At 44.6% G+C, this 22282-nt stretch overlaps 1 protein-coding gene across 1 annotated transcript in view; it reads left to right on the top strand.

Annotated features, from left to right (window-relative positions):
• ADAM23 (ADAM metallopeptidase domain 23) overlaps positions 1-22282 on the top strand; it is a 748300-nt gene that overhangs the window by 677297 nt on the left and 48721 nt on the right. Inside the window, exon 21 of the mRNA XM_078680301.1 lies at positions 18865-18970. Within this exon, the coding sequence (XP_078536427.1) occupies positions 18865-18970 (106 nt within the window). The remainder of the gene's footprint in view (positions 1-18864; positions 18971-22282) is intronic.

The raw sequence follows: 22282 nt of genomic DNA, 5'->3' as shown, positions 1-22282 counted from the left end.
CGGTCAAGCGGAAGGCAGTGCTGTCCCTCCTTGAAAACACCCAGGCAGACATCTGTCTCTTACAGGAGACCCACCTCCTAGCCAAAGATTGCCACAGGCTGCGATCACCGAAATTCCCAGTACAGTTCTTTTCCTCCGGGGCTACCAAAACAGCGGGGGTTGCAATTTTGGTGACTAGGAAATTTAAGGGGGAGGTCCTGCACAAAGTAGCTGAACAGAAAGGGAGGCTCCTGGTTTATAGGGACAAGTTGGGAGGTCTGGTGTTTACTATAGGTTCGATATACAGCCCCAACGACCACCAAGATAGGTTTTTGCAATTAGCTCTAGAGGAAGTAGCGACTACCCCAGACAGGCACATAATTATCGGCGGGGACTTGAATATGGTCTTTGACTCGTCCTTGGATAGATCGGCGCAACGACACCCACAGGCGGGAGAGATCTCACAGCTGAGTAAATCCTGCTTGGGTGATCGCGATTTACATGATTTGTGGCGGCGCCTCAACCCTACTGCCCGAGCCTATTCCTACTATACACACGCACACAAGACCTACGCGAGATTAGATCATCTTCTAGTGACGGGACCGCTTTATGAATTGGCGACGGCCTCTGACATTGGAGTTCTCACATTGTCAGATCACGCCCCAGTGACGGGTACTTTTCAGCTACCACCGGTGTCTCCCTCACGAGAAGTCTGGCGCCTCCGGGATACCCTGTTGCATAGGCAATCTGTTGTAAAACATATACGAGACTCGATTGGCGAATACCAGCGGTACAATGATAATGACGATACCACCCGAGCGACGCAATGGGCCGCCTTGAAGACGGTGCTCCGCGGTGAGTTTATCGCCATCTCCTCGGCGGAGAATAGGGAACGACAGCTAAAGAGGGACGAACTTATGAGCAGGGTAAGGGAGTTGGAACAGGTGCATCAGAGGACAGGGGCCCCAAGGGTATGGAGGCAACTTAAAGCAGCCCGTAAACTATTATCCGCCCTAGACATGGATAGAGCGGAATACGCAGCGTTGCACCTGAAACACGCGTACTACACCGGCGGTGACAGATGCGGCCGGCTCCTGGCGAACAAGCTCCGTATTAAACACCAAAACCATCGGGTGAAAGAGCTATCGGTTTCCGGCGGGGCGACGGCCATGGAAGATGGTCAGATTGCGGACGGTTTCCGTCGGTACTATGCCGATTTATATGCAGGCGAGCCCTCCTCGGCACAAACCGAGGCTGCCTACCTGGCATCGGTCGATCTCCCCACCCTTGCCCCGGAACAGGCAGACCACTTGGAGCGGGACATTCGGATCGAGGAGGTGATTACAGCTATTTCCCGCCTCAGGCACGGGAAGGCCCCGGGACCTGATGGGTATACCCCACTTTTCTATAAAACTTTCTGCCCGGAACTGGCGCCGCTGCTGACGTGACTCTTCAACTCCTTTGCTGAACCGGGGGCTATCCTCCAGAATTGCTCCGAGCGACGGTGTCGGTTATCCCCAAGCCGGGGAAAGACCGGACGGAGTGCGGTTCCTATCGACCAATCTCGCTACTGAATGTAGACCTCAAACTGTACACCGGGATCCTGGCGACGCGTTTAGCACCTCATCTGCCGGGCCTGGTGGACCCAGACCAGGCGGGGTTTATCCCCGGTAGACAAACGGTGGACAACACCAAGAGGGTAGTCCATATTCTGGAAAAGGCCTCCCGTGTTCCTGGGGAACGAATGCTCCTTTCGGTCGACGCAGAGAAGGCGTTCGACCGGGTGCATTGGCCATACCTAGAGAAGGAGCTTTGCAAACTAGGTATAGGTGAAAAATTTCGCACCCTGATAATCAATTGTTACAGATTTCCATCCGCAGTGGTCCGAGTCAATGGTTACAGCTCCCGACCATTTGCTATAGAACGGGGTACTAGACAGGGGTGCCCGTTGTCGCCGCTACTCTTCGCTCTATATATGGAGCCATTCGCACAGAGAATTCGCCAGAATCCGGATGCGACTGGGGTTCGGATGGGGAGGTATACTCACACCGTTAGTTTGTACGTGGACGACATGATCTTAACGCTTGATGACCCAAGAAGGGCGCTTCCGGCTTGCATTGCTGAGTTGGACGCCTTCGCCGCAGTAGCGGGTTTTAAAATGAATATGGGGAAATCGGCGGCCCTTGACATCTCGCTGACCACCGCCACGAGACTCGAGTTACAGGGCCTCTTCCCCATGCGCTGGTCTAAGGAACTGGTTCCTTACTTGGTCCTACTGCTGGCGCCCTCTTTACCTGCTATGGTGGCAGCCAACTACGCAGCCTTAGGCAAGAAAATTAAGGAGGAATTGGCCCGCTGGAACAAGGAACATTGTCACTTCTGGGCAGAGTAGCCGCGGTGAAGATGACGCTCTTGCCGCAGGTGCTGTATCTATTTAGGGCCTTACCTCTACAACCCCCGAAGGGGTGGATCGGACAAGCTCAGGCGGACATCGCACGCTTTGTGTGGCAGGGCCGCAAACCCAGACTCAGAGAGCCCTATCCACATTGGCACCTGAGTCGGGTGGACTCGGCATACCGGATCTACGCAAGTACTTCCAGGCGGCGCAGCTGCGGTATTTAGTGGAGTGGAGCAGATGAGAATCTGATAAGCACTGGCTGTTCCAGGACCAGGCGGTGGCAGGTAGGACCCTGCAGGAGATACCTTTCCTGCGCAGGGCTCATCGTCCCCCCAACCTCTACGCGTCTTTTATCACGCGAGTCCCGCTACGAGTTTGGGACGCTGTGAATGCTAAGCACAAACTCACCACCTTCCCGTCTCCGTTCACGCCACTGGTCGAGAACCCGGACTTTCAACCTGGGATGGAACCTGGTGCCTTTGCGCACTGGCGGACGGCTAGATGCAGTGCGCTGTTTCACATATACGGCCCGGATGGCGCCATATCATTCCAGGATCTTCACCGGGAATGCCGCTTGCCTGAGACCGAACGAATGCGGTATCTGCAGGTGCACCACTGGGCACTTCAGCCGCAGGTGCGTGACCTGGCTGACCGGAAGCTCACCTCCTATGAGACGTGGCTGGCGACTCGCTCCTCGGATTCCAAACTCATCTCAGATCTATACAAGCTCTTGCAACCACCCCCTTTCCACATTTACAACCCTGGGCGGGAGCGCTGGGAACGGGAGCTGGGGAGGGAGCTGAGCCACACGGAATGGGAACACATTTCCTACCGAGCACACCATTCTGCATACCACACTGGGCTCACCAAAACATACACTAAGATATCCACATATTGGTACTACACACCTGAGAGATTACATGAAATGAATCGGAACATTGTAAACACCTGTTGGCGAGAGTGCGGGCAGATTGGCACATTTACACATGTCTTATGGGACTGCCCTCTATTGAGTCCCTACTGGAAGGAGGTCCTAGATGACATAGACCAGTGCTTCGACATTGAACTCCCTCGTTTCCCAGCCTATGTCCTGCTAGGATTACCCAACGGCCTAATGTACCCACTGAGGTCTAGAAAGGGAAGACAGATAGCGATCGCCTTGGGTTCAGCGATTCAGAACATACTAATCTACTGGCGCACCACCACACTCCCCACCACTGTTGGCTGGTTACACAGGTTGTGGCACGTTTTGGGAATGGAGAAGCTGTCCCTCACGGTGGCGGGGGAGGTGGATAAATTCGAAGAGCTGTGGCAGCCTTTCCATACCTTACTGCAGTCAGAATTCAAAGAAGTCACCTTTCCCCGTTATCTCCGGCTACTACGACTAACGTCCCTGACTAACCCGTTCACCTAGTTGGCACGGGAGGATTGCCTGACGGATGGAGCGGACACACTGCGGAAGTGAAGGGGTGTGGGACATGCACACAGCGCGGGGGGAGGGGAGAAGGGATTTGGGGGGCGGGACGGGAGGGGGGGAGTTGGGGAAGGGGATATTAGTTACTGAACTTGTCGTCACCGCGTACCCATTTGGATCCATGCTCCGAAGGATGTTTTATTTGCAATATCTGACACGTTGATGGCGCTCCTGGAGCGAAAAATTTGCAATAGCTCTCTGTGACGACTGTATTCATTTGTTTGTATGGTCTTTCAAAAATGTAATAAAAATGCTTTAAACCTAAAAGTGGGAAAGAACATACGTGCTCTTCTAGTACCGGAGCCTCTATTACCATCAGAGGACAACTCGGTGGGTTCTCAAGAAAGCTCTGTGCCAAGAAATCTTGCGCTGCTGCGAGTATGTTCCAAGGACCCATTAGTCCATGCATCAATGCAAAGGCCATAATCCTATCGCCAGAACAAACCAACTCGTGAGTCACGACGGGACACATCAGCTGATTAAAATCGACGTCAGGAGAGACCGTCTTGCAGAGACACAAATCAATGGCCCAGTCATAATCACAGCTCAGGCAATGAAATACAGGCTGGACACAGGTGAAGAAGAAAAAACGAAACGATAATCCAAACGCCGTGCTTAAAGTCGCAAGCGGCAGTGTGCCATAATATTCAAGCATCCTGTTGCGAAACAGCGCCAGGAGGGGCTGCGCGGCTTCTTGCACAGGAAGGACATCCATGTTTAATGAAACAAAAGATCACCAGAACGCCTGCCGCCAGTGCCAGCAAAACTGGGAATCCACCAAACAGATTGGAAAAATAGAATGGAAGAAAGCAGGAATGACCCCAAAAATGTTCTCAAATGAAGTCAAGAGTCCGCTGCTAACTATTTTAAAAAAGTGCAGCAGCCCAGTCGTTCGAAGACGCGTTAAAGATTGAATGAACCAGCTCGCTGAAATGCAACGGCAAATCAATATTTAAAAGGGCCTGAACCTCTGTGCGAGTGTTAGCTATGTGAAGCACAAATGTTTCTCGAGCCGAACTCAAGGCCACTTCTTTTTGGGACAAAAGAGCTCTTATTCTACTCATGCCATTGAACTCCGCTTTCAAGATTGGGATGCGCGGCCAGATGGAAACATCCCCGTTCCCATGCGTGGGTGGGTAAAGTACATTTTTGCAGCAAACCACACGTTCAGATACGGTCACCACATAAGCCACACCTTTAATTAACCCGCAACAATCCTCATTATTTAAAAGTAAATAACTTCCGTTCGCCAGTAAGGTAAAAGTGGGGATGATAGCTGGAACTGGCGTTCCCTTTAAAACACAGGCTAAATTTGGCCGGTCCTGGTTACAAGAACCGTGCAATTGTATGTGCCTACACATTAATGAGTGATCTGGTGTTTCTGTACACTCCTCCCCATTCAGATAAACCTCCCGCCCGTCTTTTAAACATCTATATGTAAAGGAAAGGGACCAGACTTCATGGAGAAACGCACTACCTAATGGTTCATATCGACCTATGGCAACATATCGCAAACAATTCGTTAATTTATACAAAGCAAAAGGTAATGTTATCAAACCGTGGATGAGCCACATTGCAGCTTGGCCTCCGCCACAGAAAAAGGCAAGGACTCTAATCTCTCAATATGTAACATTAAAAAGGATGCATCTCGCATGGAAAGCAAGCGCTGCTTGTTAGTTAAATTAAAGGAGGCAAAGAGAGAGGAGACATTCATGTAGGTCCATGGCACCTTGCCAGATTTCAACGTCTGTAGGGTCCACGCAAATTGCATGATAGAACGCAATTGATTTTGACCATGGTACAATACAGATACTTCATCCTGCACAATATCCATTACGGAGGACACAATATTATCTAACGTGTAAATGCGGGAAGAAAGCATGTTAATACTATTGTCTACCACTGCAAACACTTTTTCTAGATTAGCTTGATCTATAGCTCTAAGGCGTGTTGCCACTTCAATCTGCGATGTTTTCCAGATTTCATTGTAAATAGCATATATCCATCTTTTTGACCTACCACTAGCTGGGCCTTTTATGAAATCATTTAAATCTACATCTCCATTCAACTTTGCAAGATGTAATTTAACTGCAGACAATTTAGAATGTTTCAGCCAATTTGGACATAATTTGCCCACTGAGTAAGTCGTGACAGAATGTTCACTTTCAAAACGTGGATCAGGTCTGACCTGTTTAAAGCCATCAGATAAACCCAGAAAACGGTGCTGGCATGAATCAGCACTTCTGTGCCACATCAGCCAACCTTTTGGATCCATACTGGATATGTTAAAGAATGAATTCAGCAATAGGGTCTGCAAGTCCCTAATCGAAAACTGAGTATAATTTCTCCAGCCAGAATATTCTTCTAACTCAGGGATGGTTGGAGTATTCAATTTTTTAGAAGTAGCCAAACCAAAGCATGTTGTCTGTGAAATAGAGGAATTCAAAAACAACATTTGATTCGGGATGAGACAAGCACGGTGCAAAGCCTCAGTGCCTTGTACCTGCCAGTTTTAGAACCCCAAACTGATTTAAGATCAATAGTTTCCTTCCACAACTCATAGCCTCCAACAGCCAGCTGATCAAGAAAGGACTTCGAGTACAATAATTTGGTATCGGTAAGTCTAACCTTGGACATATGCTTCTGTGTCATTTTAAAATAAAAGGACTCGGGATTAGACTGATTGAAGTCAGTAAAATAAGTGTACTTTTTCAAAAAAGTGCTTGAACTGCTGTGTTTAGGAGCTGGGCAATGCTCCCATTGAATATAATTAACAGTATTCCTTCTGGAAGTTGTTTTATGTAAGAAGTGATTGCCAAAATGTTGAAAGCAAAACAAATCACCATAATAAGCAGATTCTAAGTACAAATCTTCAGCATCAAAGGCAGCATAGTATTTCAAATCAGAAAACAAAGTCTCTACGGCCTGAACATCCCAATCATCAGAACGTATGTTTTGTTTCACTACATCCCCCATGTTGACTCTAAGTACATTAGGGACTTTAACAACCTCTGTAGGGCCATGAATTTGAAATCTAACGGCATCCCACACTATCCCATCAAGGACAGGCCAAGCAGTGATGTTAACAAATGTCAAGTCTCTTTTCAGTCTGTGTGCAGAATGCGATGAGGAAAGCGGGGCCAAAGATCCATTGAGATGTCGAATGCATGTTCTTTCCTTGACATAATGTCCATTCACAATTCGAAAAAAATAAAACACACACCCAATTGACATAAAAAGGTAAATCGAAAAAAGCGCTAGCCAAATATATGTCCAAGGGGGAATCAAAAAATGTTTTTTAAATAAGCTGGCATAAACTGCAAACCTAGAGGACTTCTTCGAGGCATTGGAAACAGTGTCAAATGAAAATCTGGAATCTGTGGCCAAACGTGTTTGCAGGTCAGGCATAGATAAGTCAGTGGGGTAAGTATAATCAATGTCATCACGGTCAGAACCAGGCAAAGTACTTAACAAAGGACTGGAAATTGCAGGTAACTCAATGGCCACTTCTGGTTCAGGATTAGAAGCAGTGGCCAAAACAGAATTTCTCACAATGGAAGGACAGGAGACTGCCGGTGTCATACTAAGAAGAATCGGCCACTCTGTGTATCTTGACATTCTCGTGCCCTTCACTCCAAGGACTGGAACCGGAGCTCGATAGGAAGGACCAAATTCTTTCTTGTTATCGATCTTCTCTAGAACCAGTTCTCCAACTTGGGGTAGCCAGCCAACTACCGGGATCTGCAACGCATCATCCGACGTGGAGGGCAAATGTTCCTTTGCAAGACAGTCTCTGGTCTTTTGTAGATCCTGTAAAACATTGCAATGTTCATCTACGTCAAAGGTTGTGGCACGAACCACGCAGTCTAGACCATCAAGGTCAGGGACGTACATCTTGATGCCAAAGAGCATTTCGTATGGGGTCCGCCCACCCAGAGACCTAGGGAGATTTTTAAGAGCACGCTGCACGCCATTGAGGTGGGCTGGCCAGCTTCTGCCAGTGCCTATAACTCGAGCTGTCAAAGATTGCTTTAAATCACGGTTTATTCGCTCCACTACACTATTACCCTCAGGTTTGTAGGGAGACGAAAAATTGACTTGGACCCCCATCGAAGTCATGGCATCCTTATACGCCTTAGAGGCGAAAGCCGGACCCTGATCCGAATGGAAGGTACCACAGGCAAAAATCCCTACAAAGACACGCAAATCTCTAATGACAGTCCGTGATTCAGCGCTGCGATGGGGCCAAACCCACACAAAGCGTGTGCATGAATCAACTGCTACTAAGATGTACTTATACGCAGTATCAGAGGAAAAAGGACCGCAGTGATCCAAATAAACACAACCTAGCGGTTTATTAGAAATGTACAATTGTGTCTGTGGCGGACGCGCAGCAGTCGAAGGTTTAATCTGCTGGCAAATGTCACATTGAAGGACATAATCTCGCGTCTGTTTGTACATTCCCCGCCACTAGAGACGTTGTTGTAATTGAGTTAAAGTGGCCGAGACGCCCGCATGCACAGACGCCACACCTTCATGTGCCGCTGCAATCAACGTAGCCCTGCGATCCGAGTTGGGAATCAAACGTTCTCCAACTTCAGGAATTTTCACAAAAGGAACCTTTTCGGGACTTAAGTGGTATGTGTACTTCGAAGGGAACCCCGTAGGATGTTTACCTCCCTTCTCAGTGGCAGCAACAGCCGCCAAGATGTCATCATCAATCTTACTTTTGAACCGTGTAACTGCTGCAACTAAATATGTAGACACCGCTGATTTTGCTGCTTCATCAGCAAGCGAGTTACCGACAGCGTGGACTCCCACACGCTGATGGCCGAGAGTATGAATCACAAAAACGAGTGGCAACGTAGCCTTAAGATCAGCCACTCGAACCCAGATCATCTTGTGTTTTATTGTGCTACCCTTGGAATCATGAAAATCATTCTGAATCCAAAAGAACAAGTTTTCATTGTAAGACTGGACACAGTAGTAAGAATCACTCACAATAAGAGTACTCACACCAGGATCAGCGTACTCCAACGCTAGTAATAGAGCACGAAGCTCTGCCAATTGTGCGGTGCAGTCCCCTATAGTCTGCGTGTGCACTACTCTGGACTTGAACTCATCGTTCAACATGGCACCGACCACAATGGCGCATGCGGAAGCGTAGGCGTGTTTAGAGCCATGCGCAATTTGCGCCGAACCATCAGTGTAAATGATGCAATGGAAGTCCTCCAAAGGTCGCATAGCCAGAGGAGCAGGATGAACAAATTCATACTGCAAGTACTCTTGCGACCGTAATGAGGCGTCAAAAATAAACGTGACATCCGTGGACGTCAAGGAAGCAGCCCATTGAATCCACCGAGGGTGAAAAGCTTTAGAATTTGGTACACTGGCTTTCGTAACTGCCTCCAAATGAGGACAGGCTGTAACAACCAACATGCGTTTTCCCTGTGACAGAGCACGTTCCTTAAGAATCGCCATCTGCACTGCTGTTAAAACTTTCTCCACAGTGGAAAACCGCATTTCAGCCGAAGTGTACAAGTGTGACTTGTAAGCAATAGGTACTGTGTCTCCTTCATTAAAAGTGAGGTACGTGAAACCCACTGTCCCAGAAATAATTCTTATCACCAGGTTGGTGTGGTTATCACGAGTCAGTAAGAATTTAGAAGCGAGCAGATCAGCCTGCAAGGATTGCAAAACGGCTGAGTGCTCAGGCAGCCAGCATGATTTGGAAAAAGTTGGTTGTATCAAAGCATACAAAGGCTTGATACGCTGGGCATATTCCGGAATGTATGTCCTCCCGAAATTTAAAAAGCCGAGTAAAGACTGTAATTTTTTCAGTGTTGTAGGAGCCCGCAACTGTGCGCATTTCTCCAAGAAGTGAGGAGACAAACCTCTACCTTCATTGTTGAGCTCATAGCCCAGGAACAACACTGTGTACTCAGCAATGTGCGAATTTGCAAAGTTAAATTTGTAACCCATGTCTGCAAAGGTACAAATTATCGAATTTACACGACACAGATGCTCCCAAATTTCGTCGTCTGTGAGATATATGTCACCCACATACGAGCAAGCATCTGGGTCGATCCTCTCCAAAAGAGAGACTATGCAGGCGGTAAAAATACCAGGACTATTCTTATAGCCCATTGGGAGACGCCGAAATTGTTTTTGGACCCCAGCGCTTGTAAAAACTGGTCCATTGGGAGCTAAAGCTATGAAATATGTGGGCATAGAAACCGTTGGAAATGTCAAGCGTGGTTTTAAAACGCTTACGCACTAGACTATCCACTAGGGCAGAGCAGTGAGTATTCCGTACTGCACAGTTATGGCAATGCGAGTTTAAATGCCGGTAATCCAATACCAAACGATATGACTTGTCAGGCCTGGTTACAGTAAAAAGAGGATTATTCATCGGTGACACACATTTTTCAATAACTCCCTGATATTCCAATTGTCCAAGGCTTGCCGCGACGGAAGCTTTGGCTTCACGCCGTATGGGATACTGAGGTTGAGGCTGCGGCTGAGACCGTAAAGGAATCTCGTGGCATGGGGACAATTTAACCCAACCACATTGGTTGCGGTACAGAGCCGGTGCTAGAGCCCTAGCCCACCCTTCTGCAAAATGCTGCGCATGCTCTTTCGAGACAGTGTTCGCGAAACTCGGGAGGATTACCTCCTCCCCTCGCGGAGCAGCGAGCACAAAAGGTGGGGGCCAGTCAGCCTCCGAAAGCAAAATGTCATACGTAGACGAAACACGTTTACTTGAACACGTTTAATGATCGTAGGCAGTACAGCCATAGATGGGGTGCCGTAACACCTCGCATAAACAGCCGCAAAACTTTTGCCCCAGGTCTCAAAGTCAACGAGTTCGGGTGCCAAATCTTTTGGTAAACTAATCGTCACGATTCTATGTTTATCACCAGGAGTTGTATTAGGAAATACTGCTTCCAGTTGGTCAAATTTTTCTGCAAGCCAGAAAGGAAAGTCACCCTTTTCATCGGGGCGCTTACCAAATACAGCATTGACCATTACCCGACTGAGCTTCAAACCGCCCTGTCCCGCTGGAAGAGCCGGACCCCCCGGGGGCCCACCCGGGAGATGACGACCTATGTATTGCACTAATGCACGAATCACGGCAATAGAAACTACATGTAGTCTACGAACCTCCGCTAGGGTACAATTGCCGTGTTGAGGATGAGGTGTAAATCCTGCCAGAACAGGCCAATTTGCGCCCGGAATGGACAAAGGACCAAACCTCAGAGCAGTCAACGAATGGGGTAGGGTGCCACCAAACCAAATGCGATGCTGCCAATGATCAATAGGTACTTCCAGTGCCCTGTACGGAGTATATTCATCCGGTACAGGAGAGGCAGCGTAGTTGTGGAACCAGAATTAGCGTCCACAGCCGGAAACGTCACCCACGAATAAAACAGTTCGTATGGGTAAGCTGCATCCGCACTCACCACTAACACCACAGCCAAGCCTTCTAATGGGACCTGGTAATTCTGCATATGATTGCGCACCGCAATGCGACTATGCTGCGGAATGTCCACAGGCTGGGCCATGACTGCACATGAACTAAGAAAAACAAAGTCAACTTTGTAGCACAACTGGGTAGTAATACATGGAAACCGTTATAGAAAGATTCAAGCTTGAAAAGACCTATTTCAAAAATAGGTAGGTTTGTCCGACACCACCGTTTTCCGGAAACAACAGTGAAGGGGTTAAGGTTTGAATGATATACTACTCGAGTGTCATGATATAAGACCACCAACGTATGGGCGCCATGCAGCAGGGTTTCCGTTCTCCCACAGAACTGTGCATAGAGATTTGGAACCTCGGCGAATTAGGGTGACCCAAAACTCACCTCAGTACCCAAAATCCCCTTACCAGGCTAGCTACAGTGTCTCATTGGTCATCACAAACTTCCAATGATTAGACAAACCAGAACATGAACTTACGATACCTCAGGTTACGTGGAATACATGAACACTCTTTCGTTATACAATCATTTCAAACCAGAACGTGGAGTAAATGAGGACACGTGCACATTTGAAATATTTATTTACTAATGCCGTTTTCTCAAACGCAGTATCTTAGATAATACAAGGAAACATATTAGCAAAAGCAAAGTTATCAGCATAGTTACTAGTCCATAGAAAGCAAAAGGTGATAGCATGCTAAGATGCTTTAATGAATAAGGGTTAACAACACCTATTTCTCACCCTCCCTATCTAGCATATTATATTAATATCTAAGAAGGTCTCTTTGGGTTTTAGCAGGGCGGGCCCATACCTCAAGATCCTAGTATGAAGAGATCACATCAGCTTCCACCAGCTTTCTCTGCATGCGAACCGCATCAAGTGTGTGTGTGTTCTCTAAGCAAAGCAATATAAAACGCGCCTATAGCCAGAACTTGGCAGGAGCTGCACTTATGTTATGTCTATGAAGGTGCGGAGATCAGACCTCACAACAATTCTGTGTTGAGTTATCCTTGAAGCTTCAGCACTCTCTGTACAGGCATAGTTTACTAAGCAAAGCTGATATCAGAGCAATAACATATTATTCTCATTTAAATCACAACGCTCTTGTAGGTGGAAAGCTAAATCAACAATTAAGTGTCGGGTGCAGAAGCAGCAAAAGGAAAAATGGCGTTTAAACATTTAATAAGCCCACGCGAACTTAACACAATATATAGATAAGCAGTAACTATATGACAGCGCGATCCCAGAGGTCCACAACCTCACATCTGCCCTTCAACCATCACAGTCTAGGCCTCCAATGTCCACCCTGCACATCTGCCAGGACCAGGATTGGCCCAGCCGGTCACTAGCGCAGGGCTGGTAAGGTTGGGGTGCAAGGTCTCACCCCGCAATGGTCACTCACCTCCTCAGCCCTCCACACTCCAGGTGTAGCAGAGAGTCACCCTACTGGTGCCAGGTCTCCTGTGCCCTCGTCTGACAGACGAAACCAGGGCTCACGCCTCCTCTTCCGCTCTCTCCATACAGGTTGTCACAGCTAGGTACACTCTCCCCCACTATCAGAGATGTCTAGTAGGCCATGGGGATGGAGGGAGACAAGAACAAAGTACTTGGCTCTCATCATGTGCCCTCAAAAGCGGCACCACCTCTGGTCGCCAACGCCAGCATCATTCCAACTCTGTTCCTCTTCTTGCTTCCAAACGCCGGGCAGGAAGGGGCTCAGGCCAAGTGAAGGTAGCTTGTCTCACCGCATGCAGCTTGCGACCGTCACTGGCTGTCCCTCACAGGCTCTGAGGAAGTGACTCTGGGGCAAGTGGTCCTACAAGAGCTCACTGAGGCACCAGTTCCTGCGAACAACAAGCCCCATTCAAAATTACCAGCGCCTTGCCGTTTTAGGTCGCAGCACCTGAGCTTCCACGTTCTTGGGTGTCTTCACTGCCACAATGGCCCCTTGCAGTATACAGGGCATCCCAGTGGCTCGCTTTCAAGGAATTTACTGCAGTAGATTGGAAGGAGGGTTTAGGATCTTATTTACCAGCCGGGATCCCCCCACTAGTGCTGCCAGTCTGCTATTTTACCACCCATACCCTCCCTCAATTTCCTATACTTGACTGGTAAAACCAGCAATATTGAGAACACAAATATTGTTGTTAAAAATATCAATTTTGACTTATAACGAAAATACAAATATCAGAAACAAAAACATTGTCACCTTCAAATAAACATATAATAGGTTAAAAAATATCGATGAACACAATATTGAACACAATAATATCACCAAAATAATGTAATTATCATTTAATAATACAAAAAAATCCCTTTTAACATTAACCATTATTTAAAATAAACTTAAAAATGTTTATATGCTTGTTTAAATTAAATATAAAAATATTACGTCAACCAAATATTTCCCATTAACCCCAATAAATTATATAACAAAAATCATAAAAATACAAACGCCCCAAAATATTACCATTATTTTATTTATTATTATTAAATGTAATTTGTAGAGCGCACTGACACCATGGGTTTCCTGGGGATATAGAACAGAGGTGATACACAGGCTGGGGGTTTGCAGGGTTTAGCAGGGTGACGGAAAGAGGAAGGTTTTGAGCTGCCTCCTAAAGTGGAGGAGAGAACTGCTGGTTTTAATGGTCAAGGGAATAGAGTTCCAGAACTTCGGAGCCACGAGAGCAAACCTTCGTCCGCCGAATTTGTTGGTTCTGGTTTTGGGTACAACAAGCGAATGAAGATGGGCAGAGCGAAGATTGCGATTTGGGCGCTAGGGGTTGATGAGTGAAGTAAGGAAGGCGGGGCTGGTGCAGTGGAGAGCCTTGAACGTGAGGCAGCCTACTTTGAAGGTCACCCTCTGTTCTATAGGCAGCCAGTGCAGTTTGTGCAGAAGGGGTTTGGCGGATTGCCATTTGGGAGATTTAAAAATGAGGCGGGCTGCCTGATTCTGGACTACCTGATGGCGGTAAAGAAGAGAATTAGGAAGTCCGTGATAGACAGAGTTGGAGAAATCCAATCGGGAGAGAACAAGGGAAATGATTACTTGAATCAGGGCAGGTGGGGGAAGCAAATGGCTGACTTTCCGGATCTTCCGAAGTTGGAAGGAGCAGGATGAGATCACGAAGCTGACGTGGGGTCGGAGGGAGAGTTCGGCATCGATGGTCACGCCGAGGCTCTTTACAGCATTCGCAGGGGTCGGTGGAAGGCCCAGTTCGGTGGGCCAGAACTGGGTTCCCCAAAAGGAGAGACTGGAACCCGGGAGGAGAAGCTCGGTTTTTCCAGGGTTATGTTTCAGTTGGTTGGAGTTCATCCAGTCCTGGATATGGAGCATGACAGAATGGAAATTGTCTACGGCGTTGGGGGAGTTGAGAGGGAAGATGATCTGCAGATCATCCGCATAATTATAAACTGTAATGTCCCAGTTGCGGAGCCAGTGGAGAAGGGGGCGGAGGTATAGGTTGAACAATAAAGGTGACAGAGAGGAGCCCTGGGGAACTCCACATGACGTGGGTGTTTTAGGGGCAGTGTAGGGACCCAGCCGGACGGCTTGAGTTCTACCCGACATTAACTTAAAAATTTTAGACAATAGCCCCAATATTTATATATTTATATTCAAAACTATATATCATCCATTAGAAATAAAACCTAAATTAGCGTTCACCATAGATGGACATACGTGATAAAAAAACTGCCGGATTCTCTGATCAGACCATTAAGAAACAAACTAACCAAGCAAGAACATGCATGCAGCTGCTGCTCTGGTATATAGGGTCAGGAGCTGAACCCCATTGCTTTTTGGCTTCCTAGTACAAAAATGTAGGTAAAGAAACAAAATCAAAACAAAAGTCATATAGCTAGGTATTTTTAGATGGCCTGCGCCTTCATGAGGATGTGTCTGATTCAACACTAGCAGGGCTTACCCACTCGCAACCCTTGTCTGTCCGCACCGCGCGGTGAGGCTGCTTTTAATTCTCCACCTTCATCTAGAGTGCTGATTAAAAACAGCCTCTGGCTTTGCTTTCAAGCACAGGCTTTAAAAGACTATATGCCACTCAGCAGAAATCACCCACTCTTTATCATCTTGCCGCAGGGAGATTTGGGTCAAGCAACCTTCACTGACCACACCCTACTCTGTTACGAGATAGGAAAGGGTGGGCTTAGGAAGCAGGAAAAAGACACCAAAGACAAACCCATTTCACCAGTCTGTCGATTCAGGTCACATTTTATTTAGTGTATTTACAGCCAGGAGGAGCCCATTCATACACTGCACAGTATGTGAAGCATAGATCCATTCCTCTGCTGCGAGCGGCCCAGTTCACGACTGTTATAATGAGGGAGCTGTTTTCACAAAATGTACCGAAAACACAGAAAGGAAGAACAAGTATCCCAACACGTCAAGGAGAGTTTCACTTGTGAAGCAGGAAAGGCTGTAGAACATTTGTCATATAGTATAAATGTGACTGAGGCGAACACGTATATCTGAGGGGAAAGATATACAAACATGTAAGCCTTGCTTTCTGGAGGTCTTAGTTTAATGTAGACCAGACAGTCTTGAAACAAGATATATTAATTTCCTCTCCATGCCACACCAACAGCTATACAGTTTGCAAACATAAATGAAGATGTAGTGTAACAGCTAGAGCTGCTGACTGGGGACTTGGTGTTGGCTCAAAATCCTGTGATTCTGGGCAAATCACTTAAACTCCCTGTGGCCAAAAAATGAATGTGTCCTTGAGTAATTTAACTGGTGCTCATGTAAAACGCTTCAATACCTTCAGGTCACATTTGCACTATATAAAACCACCCAAAAAAATGATGAGGAGTGTGACATAACATAATCTGCTGCAGCTGCTGACTTGGCCACAAGATGGCCAAGTCAGCAGCTGCATAAAAAAACAGCATTAGCAAGTTGGGAGAAAAAAGTTAAATCTGTTACCTATCGTCTCTTTTTCTTTACTTTTCTAACTGCTGCATGTCTCCTTTGCAGCACCAATGGGGGCAGTGCAGAATTCCTTACTATCCACAACAACGTAGGGTTGCTTTACCCCCTTGCAGATTATATGTGCTTATTGCTGTGACAGTGTGACATCTAGATGTGAACTGCAATGAGACTAAAAAAGACACTAACAAAGGGACTCATTGCAATGCCGTTCAGAAAAGCTATCAGACCGGCATGGTAGCGGAAAAAATCTGACCTCCCGGGCCGGGAAGTATCTGACTATACATGCACTGGAAAACTCCTACTGCGGCAGTCGGAAAAAACATCGATTTCGAGCGATGTGGTCAGAAAGCTTTGAGCTCCGACTGATGCGGTCGGAAAGCCAGGGATTTCATATACAGCAGGAGTGGTGGGGTCCACGACGGCATCAGATTTTGTAGTAATGGTGCCGTTAGAGCTGCTGCAGGACTTATAAGGCTGGATCCGCAAGGCCTTCATAAATAAGGCCCCATGGTGTCCTAGGACATGGAGAGGTGCGTGGAGTTGGGTTTGAGCCATCTGTCCCTCTCTCTGCACCAACTCTGATGTGCTGGGTTAACCGTCTTGGTCGGATGCCCTGATAAGTACATTGTAATAGGGTGCGCCTTCGGAGCAGCTTGCCACTCGGTTTTCTGTCTTCATTGGCCCCTTCCAACAGCGGCGCGCTCAGAATTTCCTGTCGAACTCAGAAGGACCATGTCGGTTGTAAAACTGCCTATCTCTGAACATTGTAATATGGCGGTCGGGAAGACCGTTTCGTCTTTTCCGACTCCGACAGGACCTTCCAAGCGCCATTGTCATCAGGACCAAAGTCACGTGTGACTTTTTATTAATGAAATTGCTGGTTACTCAATGAGGGTTGTTTGGTGTGTTTGCGTGAATGGGTGAGTCATTGAATGTGTGGTTTGACTAAGTGGATAGGTAAATGTGCCGACTAGTTATATAAATTGAGTGAATGACTTTTGGAAGCTTGATGCGGATGAGTAAACCTGTTTGGGTAGATGAATGATGTGAGGTGGGTGAAAGTGAATGAACTGTTGCATGTTGATAGGTACATATATGAATGTTCTTAATTGAGTAGTTGAGTGGGTAACTGGATGATTGACTCTGGGAATGATAAGATGTGTAGAGGAAAGCTTATTAAAATACCATGAATTGACTGATACGCAACCTGCTTCCTTCAATAATGTAGTTCAGTAACTGAAAAATACAACACTGATTGGGTGAGACAATGTGAATTAGTCTCAAAGAGTCATGTTGCATTAGTAGTCCTAGCTTTGAATGGGAACTACATTGAGTGTAGATGTGCTTCTTGTGAGGAAGCAGAACACCACCCCTCACAGTGGTTAGATAGTTGTTGAAGTGGGATAGCCCATTGCCCCATGCTATATGTTGTAGTGGGTTGAATTAAATGTGAATGACACAAAAACTGACCAATGAGCAAAGATGATTATCTGAAACCCTATATAAATAGGTACATTATTTATTTATTTATTTGCAAGTTTTATATAGCACGGACATGACTACCAAGGGTATCAGAGCGTGTTACAGTTTATGCATCAAGAAGAGTACAAGCAAACAGAACAGAATCAACAAAAACAACAAATTCAGGGTCTAAAAATTGGCCAAGCATTCTCGTGAGCCTGGCAGCTGGGCCACAAATCAACGTCTCACGGCCCCAGAATCAATTATACATATAGTTTTAATAAATAAGTCTTGAATAATGGCAGACCTAAACATTTTCCTATGTTACAGATAAAATGCCTTCGAAACAGATAAAATGCCTTCTAAACAATGATCCAAAGCTCTTTCCCATTAGAATCCATTATGAAACCTTCAGCATGAAAAGATGATTACCAGTGTGGCACTGGGGATACATAAATATATGCACATTTATGCAATATGGCATTGGTATAGTGTTGCTGAGGCAATGCATGCTTCTTGGGGTGCCATTATATGCGTTACTCTTTTGTTACACATTTTCTGCATAGAACAGCAAAAGAAGGAAGTCAAACACAGACTGTCCTCACCACAGTCTCAGCTGAGGTCAAGCTGTGTGCTCTCACTGTTGTGGCCTCACACTTTCTGTTGTATTTTAAGATGCCATAGCTGAAAGAGAAGAAAGACTACACAGCTCTAAACGTAGCAGCCATTTTGTAAGATAGCATCTACTGACAAGAACATATGGTAACAAAAGTATCACTTCTATTCACTTCTATTCAATAATTATAGGAAATACAGTATAAAATGTCACAGTTCTGTATATCTTATATAGAAATATTGTCTGACATAAACAATGTGTCTTTAATATAGTTTAAAAAACACTGGTGCATTGAGTGTAGACTTTTTATTAATAACTACAGTGGGTGTAATTTTTGTACACAATAGTTAGGACACATTATTTAGGTCAGACAATATTCTGAAAATGTGCCAATGTCACATGTTGGTTCGGAAACAATGTTATGGAATTTACATACCTATTAAACTGTATTTTAATATATTTCAAGAAGAAAAATAGGTTGTATTTTTCTTTTTCTATTAGAAGCTGCTGGTTCTGAGAAATTCTGTTATGAGAAGCTTAATACAGAAGGAACAGAAAAGGGAAACTGTGGAAAGGAAGGGGATCGATGGGTCCAATGCAACAAACAGTAAGTTGATGTTTAAATGCTTCCCATCACAAAACACATTATCATACATTTGCATTAATCCATTAATTATATATCATTAAAAACCTCAGACTTACAGAGTGATTTAATACACATACCAGGACCCCTCAGCAACACCCCAAGTTACTTATTCCTCAAGGGAGGGTAGAAACTCACAGTCCTTCAGAAATTTGAGTTAACAAATAGGGGTTAATTAAGATGATGGGACATAACAGGATGCTAATTTCTGCACCAGCGCAGAAGACATCTGTGCATGGTTTTGTCTCTTTCGTACATATATTAACTCAACATATCCCTGAGTTTCTAACATCAGATCTTGGAAATAAAAAGAGACAATTACTGCCCCGTATTTCTAAGCTTTATTTGCAGCAACAACACAAATTGGTATGAAATAACTGAAGTATAACAAGGAAATACAATTAGAATGTAAAATGAATTGCAATTTACAAATAAATTATTGCAAGAGTGTTTATATTTTATTTCAATAATACAAGAGATACCTATGAATGATCTTGCAGCAACTAACCATTTTAAAATACTGTTATTAAATAGTAAAAGAAAGTAGCAACACATTTTCAAAATTAAGGAGGTTTATAATGTTGTCAAAAATTCCATTCCACCACATAGAAAAATATAATATTTTGAATTACCTTTCCAATTCAAGGTAATTGTTGAATTGCAATATTAAAAAAGAAATTTCCCATTAGAGGGAAGGGAAGGCCAATCTCTTATAAGGCTTCTCAATAAAATGTATAAAAATCGAATATTTTGATCATTATTCTAAATTAAGATCCACAACAAATTCACAAGGTTACAATTAAAGAATAAATAAAAAGTACTTGTATAAAATGTATCTTGCCAATAAGTATTAGATGAGATAGCACTAAATGTATGCATCAAAAAAGTCACTTCTTATCAGGAAAAATAAAGAGTGTTTGTGATGCCTGTAGATCTGTACAAAGTGAGACCCTTCTTCGAAATATTATTCCACATGTCTATTGACCACGATATAGTTAACTCTAATTCCCAGTTCAATTCCATTTTTGTTTTTTTTCTAAGTATGAGTATAGGATCAAGACTAGTATACATTTTAGAGTCACATGTCATTGTTACTATCATGTTAGTGAATCAATAGGGACAGATATAGATATGGAAATGTCTTGTAAACTAAATTAACAGTTATTTAGGTTGCGACTTGTCCACTTTTTACAAAAGAAATATTTGTTATTATTTTTAGCATCCTCATTATACTAAATCAGCAAGTCAAAAATGCATCTCTTTTTGAACATCCACTAGAGATTATGGTACTTAAAATCACGCAAATGTTTTATAGAATTTGTAAGGAATTTGTAATCAATTTCAAAACATAGATTAAAACTCATAAAAGGGAATGGACGAATCAACACTCTTTTCAAATGTATCCAAGTAGGCAAAGTATCAAACTCTGAATCTAATAATCAAAAAGCAACTTATTTAAAAAAACAAATGTATGGTATAACAAAACATTATGAAATGTAATTCACCCATTTTGCTTTAGCAATTTCAAACTATAGATAGAAATCGTAGACTTCTTTCAATTCCACACAAATGTACATATTATTAAATTCATATTGGTAAAACACATTTTTTTGAATATTCATAGGTAACACAGAGAAGGACTACAAGATTATTAAACATGCATTGTTTAAGTGTCTAACCTGCCTCACCATGACAAAAACAAAGTGCTCCATCTTACTTTTAAACTAGAAACATGAACATGGATGAATATGACACTATATTTTATTGAAACCCTTTTAAGCAGGTCACGTATCAAAATATTATTTCCTTCATGCTGCAGTAACCTTAGCTACAACCTGAGAAATAGACATTTTATTCCCAGTGAATTGTTTCTTTTTTCCTTCAATTACTCCAGTTATCTTCTTGAGGTTTGTAAATTCTAAAAATAAGACAACGTAACATAAAGCAACATCTGCATTAAGAGATATCTTGCCAAGTCTACAAGCTCTTTGAATATTAAGGTTCACTAACTCTGGGTTTTCTAAAAAAGTGGTCAAAAATGTTTGAGAGGTGAAATTATATAAATAAAACCCTTAATTATTACACAGGTTCTATTTTCAAGATGTTCTGCATGAAATGTAAGTTCTTTAATTTCTGACTCAATTTTAGTGATTCTTGCTCCGAAACGGTTCTTCATTCAACTTCTTCCCTTTTTTCATATTATAGGCCATTTGTCATCAATCTTGTTTACTCTAATATTTTATTCTTCTGTAAAATAATTAAGAGTTTTAATTTAATCTACAAGCACTTTTAAGGTAGGTGATGTAACAGATTTAGGGCCTGAGTTTGGTGGTATTGCAGTCGGCTGCCATGCCAGCGCCCCACTGCCGCACCGCCAAACTCGTAGCCAGACCACCTGCCAGAATCTGAATGGAATCCAAGTTGGGCAGTCCTATGGCGGTTCCACGTCAATGCACTGCCTTTCTAAGGTGAAACCTTGGAAAGGCAGCACTGTGGAAGCACCAAAGCACGTTTCTGCATGGCATGGACTGTGCAGATCATGCTGTGCAGGAACAGGGGATGCATACAGACAGGGGGGCACACTATGTGCCCCCCTGCTTGCACCCCCCGGCTCACTTAGTTTTCTCATCTCCACCCTTTTCATAACATTCTCACCACCATGAAAAGGGTTGCATTGAGGATACTCATAATATGCTTGGCGGTGCCACAGCTGCACTGCCAGCATATTGTGGCCTTTGACTACTGCCGCAGAATTACGGATCCCTAGCGGTTGCAGCGGTGCTGTGAAGGTCTCACCACCACACTTGTAATACGGCGATCGGACTGCCAGTGCAGCGGTACGCAGTCCGCCACTTTGACTACGTAGTAGTAACCGAGCCCTTAATCAGAGATGAGGGACTTTTTAACAGAAGAAAGTCACAGTTGTCTGGAAATAGTAAATTTAAACAACATTCTTTTGAGAACTTATGTATCTATACTGTATAATCAGAAACTAAGAGTCACTTGCGGACTGACCTTTGTTGTTTGCCAAAGCTATATTCTATCTTGGTAGGTAACCATCACTTTCAATAAACGAGATAAAAATATTACGTCTATCTCTCTGGCCTACCATTTAGCATACAGTGTGAGGTGTTACTATATGATAAGTACTAAACTACAAATTGACTGTCAAGGTGATCACTGTGTGGGCACATCTCTACTGGTGTTATGAAGGCCAGGGAAACTTCCCCACTGCCACCAATGCCTGCATCAGACTTTGAGAGTGTGTTACATTTA

This window comes from Lissotriton helveticus, chromosome 3_1 (genome assembly GCF_964261635.1).
Source record: "Lissotriton helveticus chromosome 3_1, aLisHel1.1, whole genome shotgun sequence".
Classification (NCBI taxonomy): domain Eukaryota; kingdom Metazoa; phylum Chordata; class Amphibia; order Caudata; family Salamandridae; genus Lissotriton; species Lissotriton helveticus.
The sequence above is the reverse complement of the archived record's forward strand: the minus strand, read 5'-3'. Positions and strand labels throughout refer to the sequence as shown.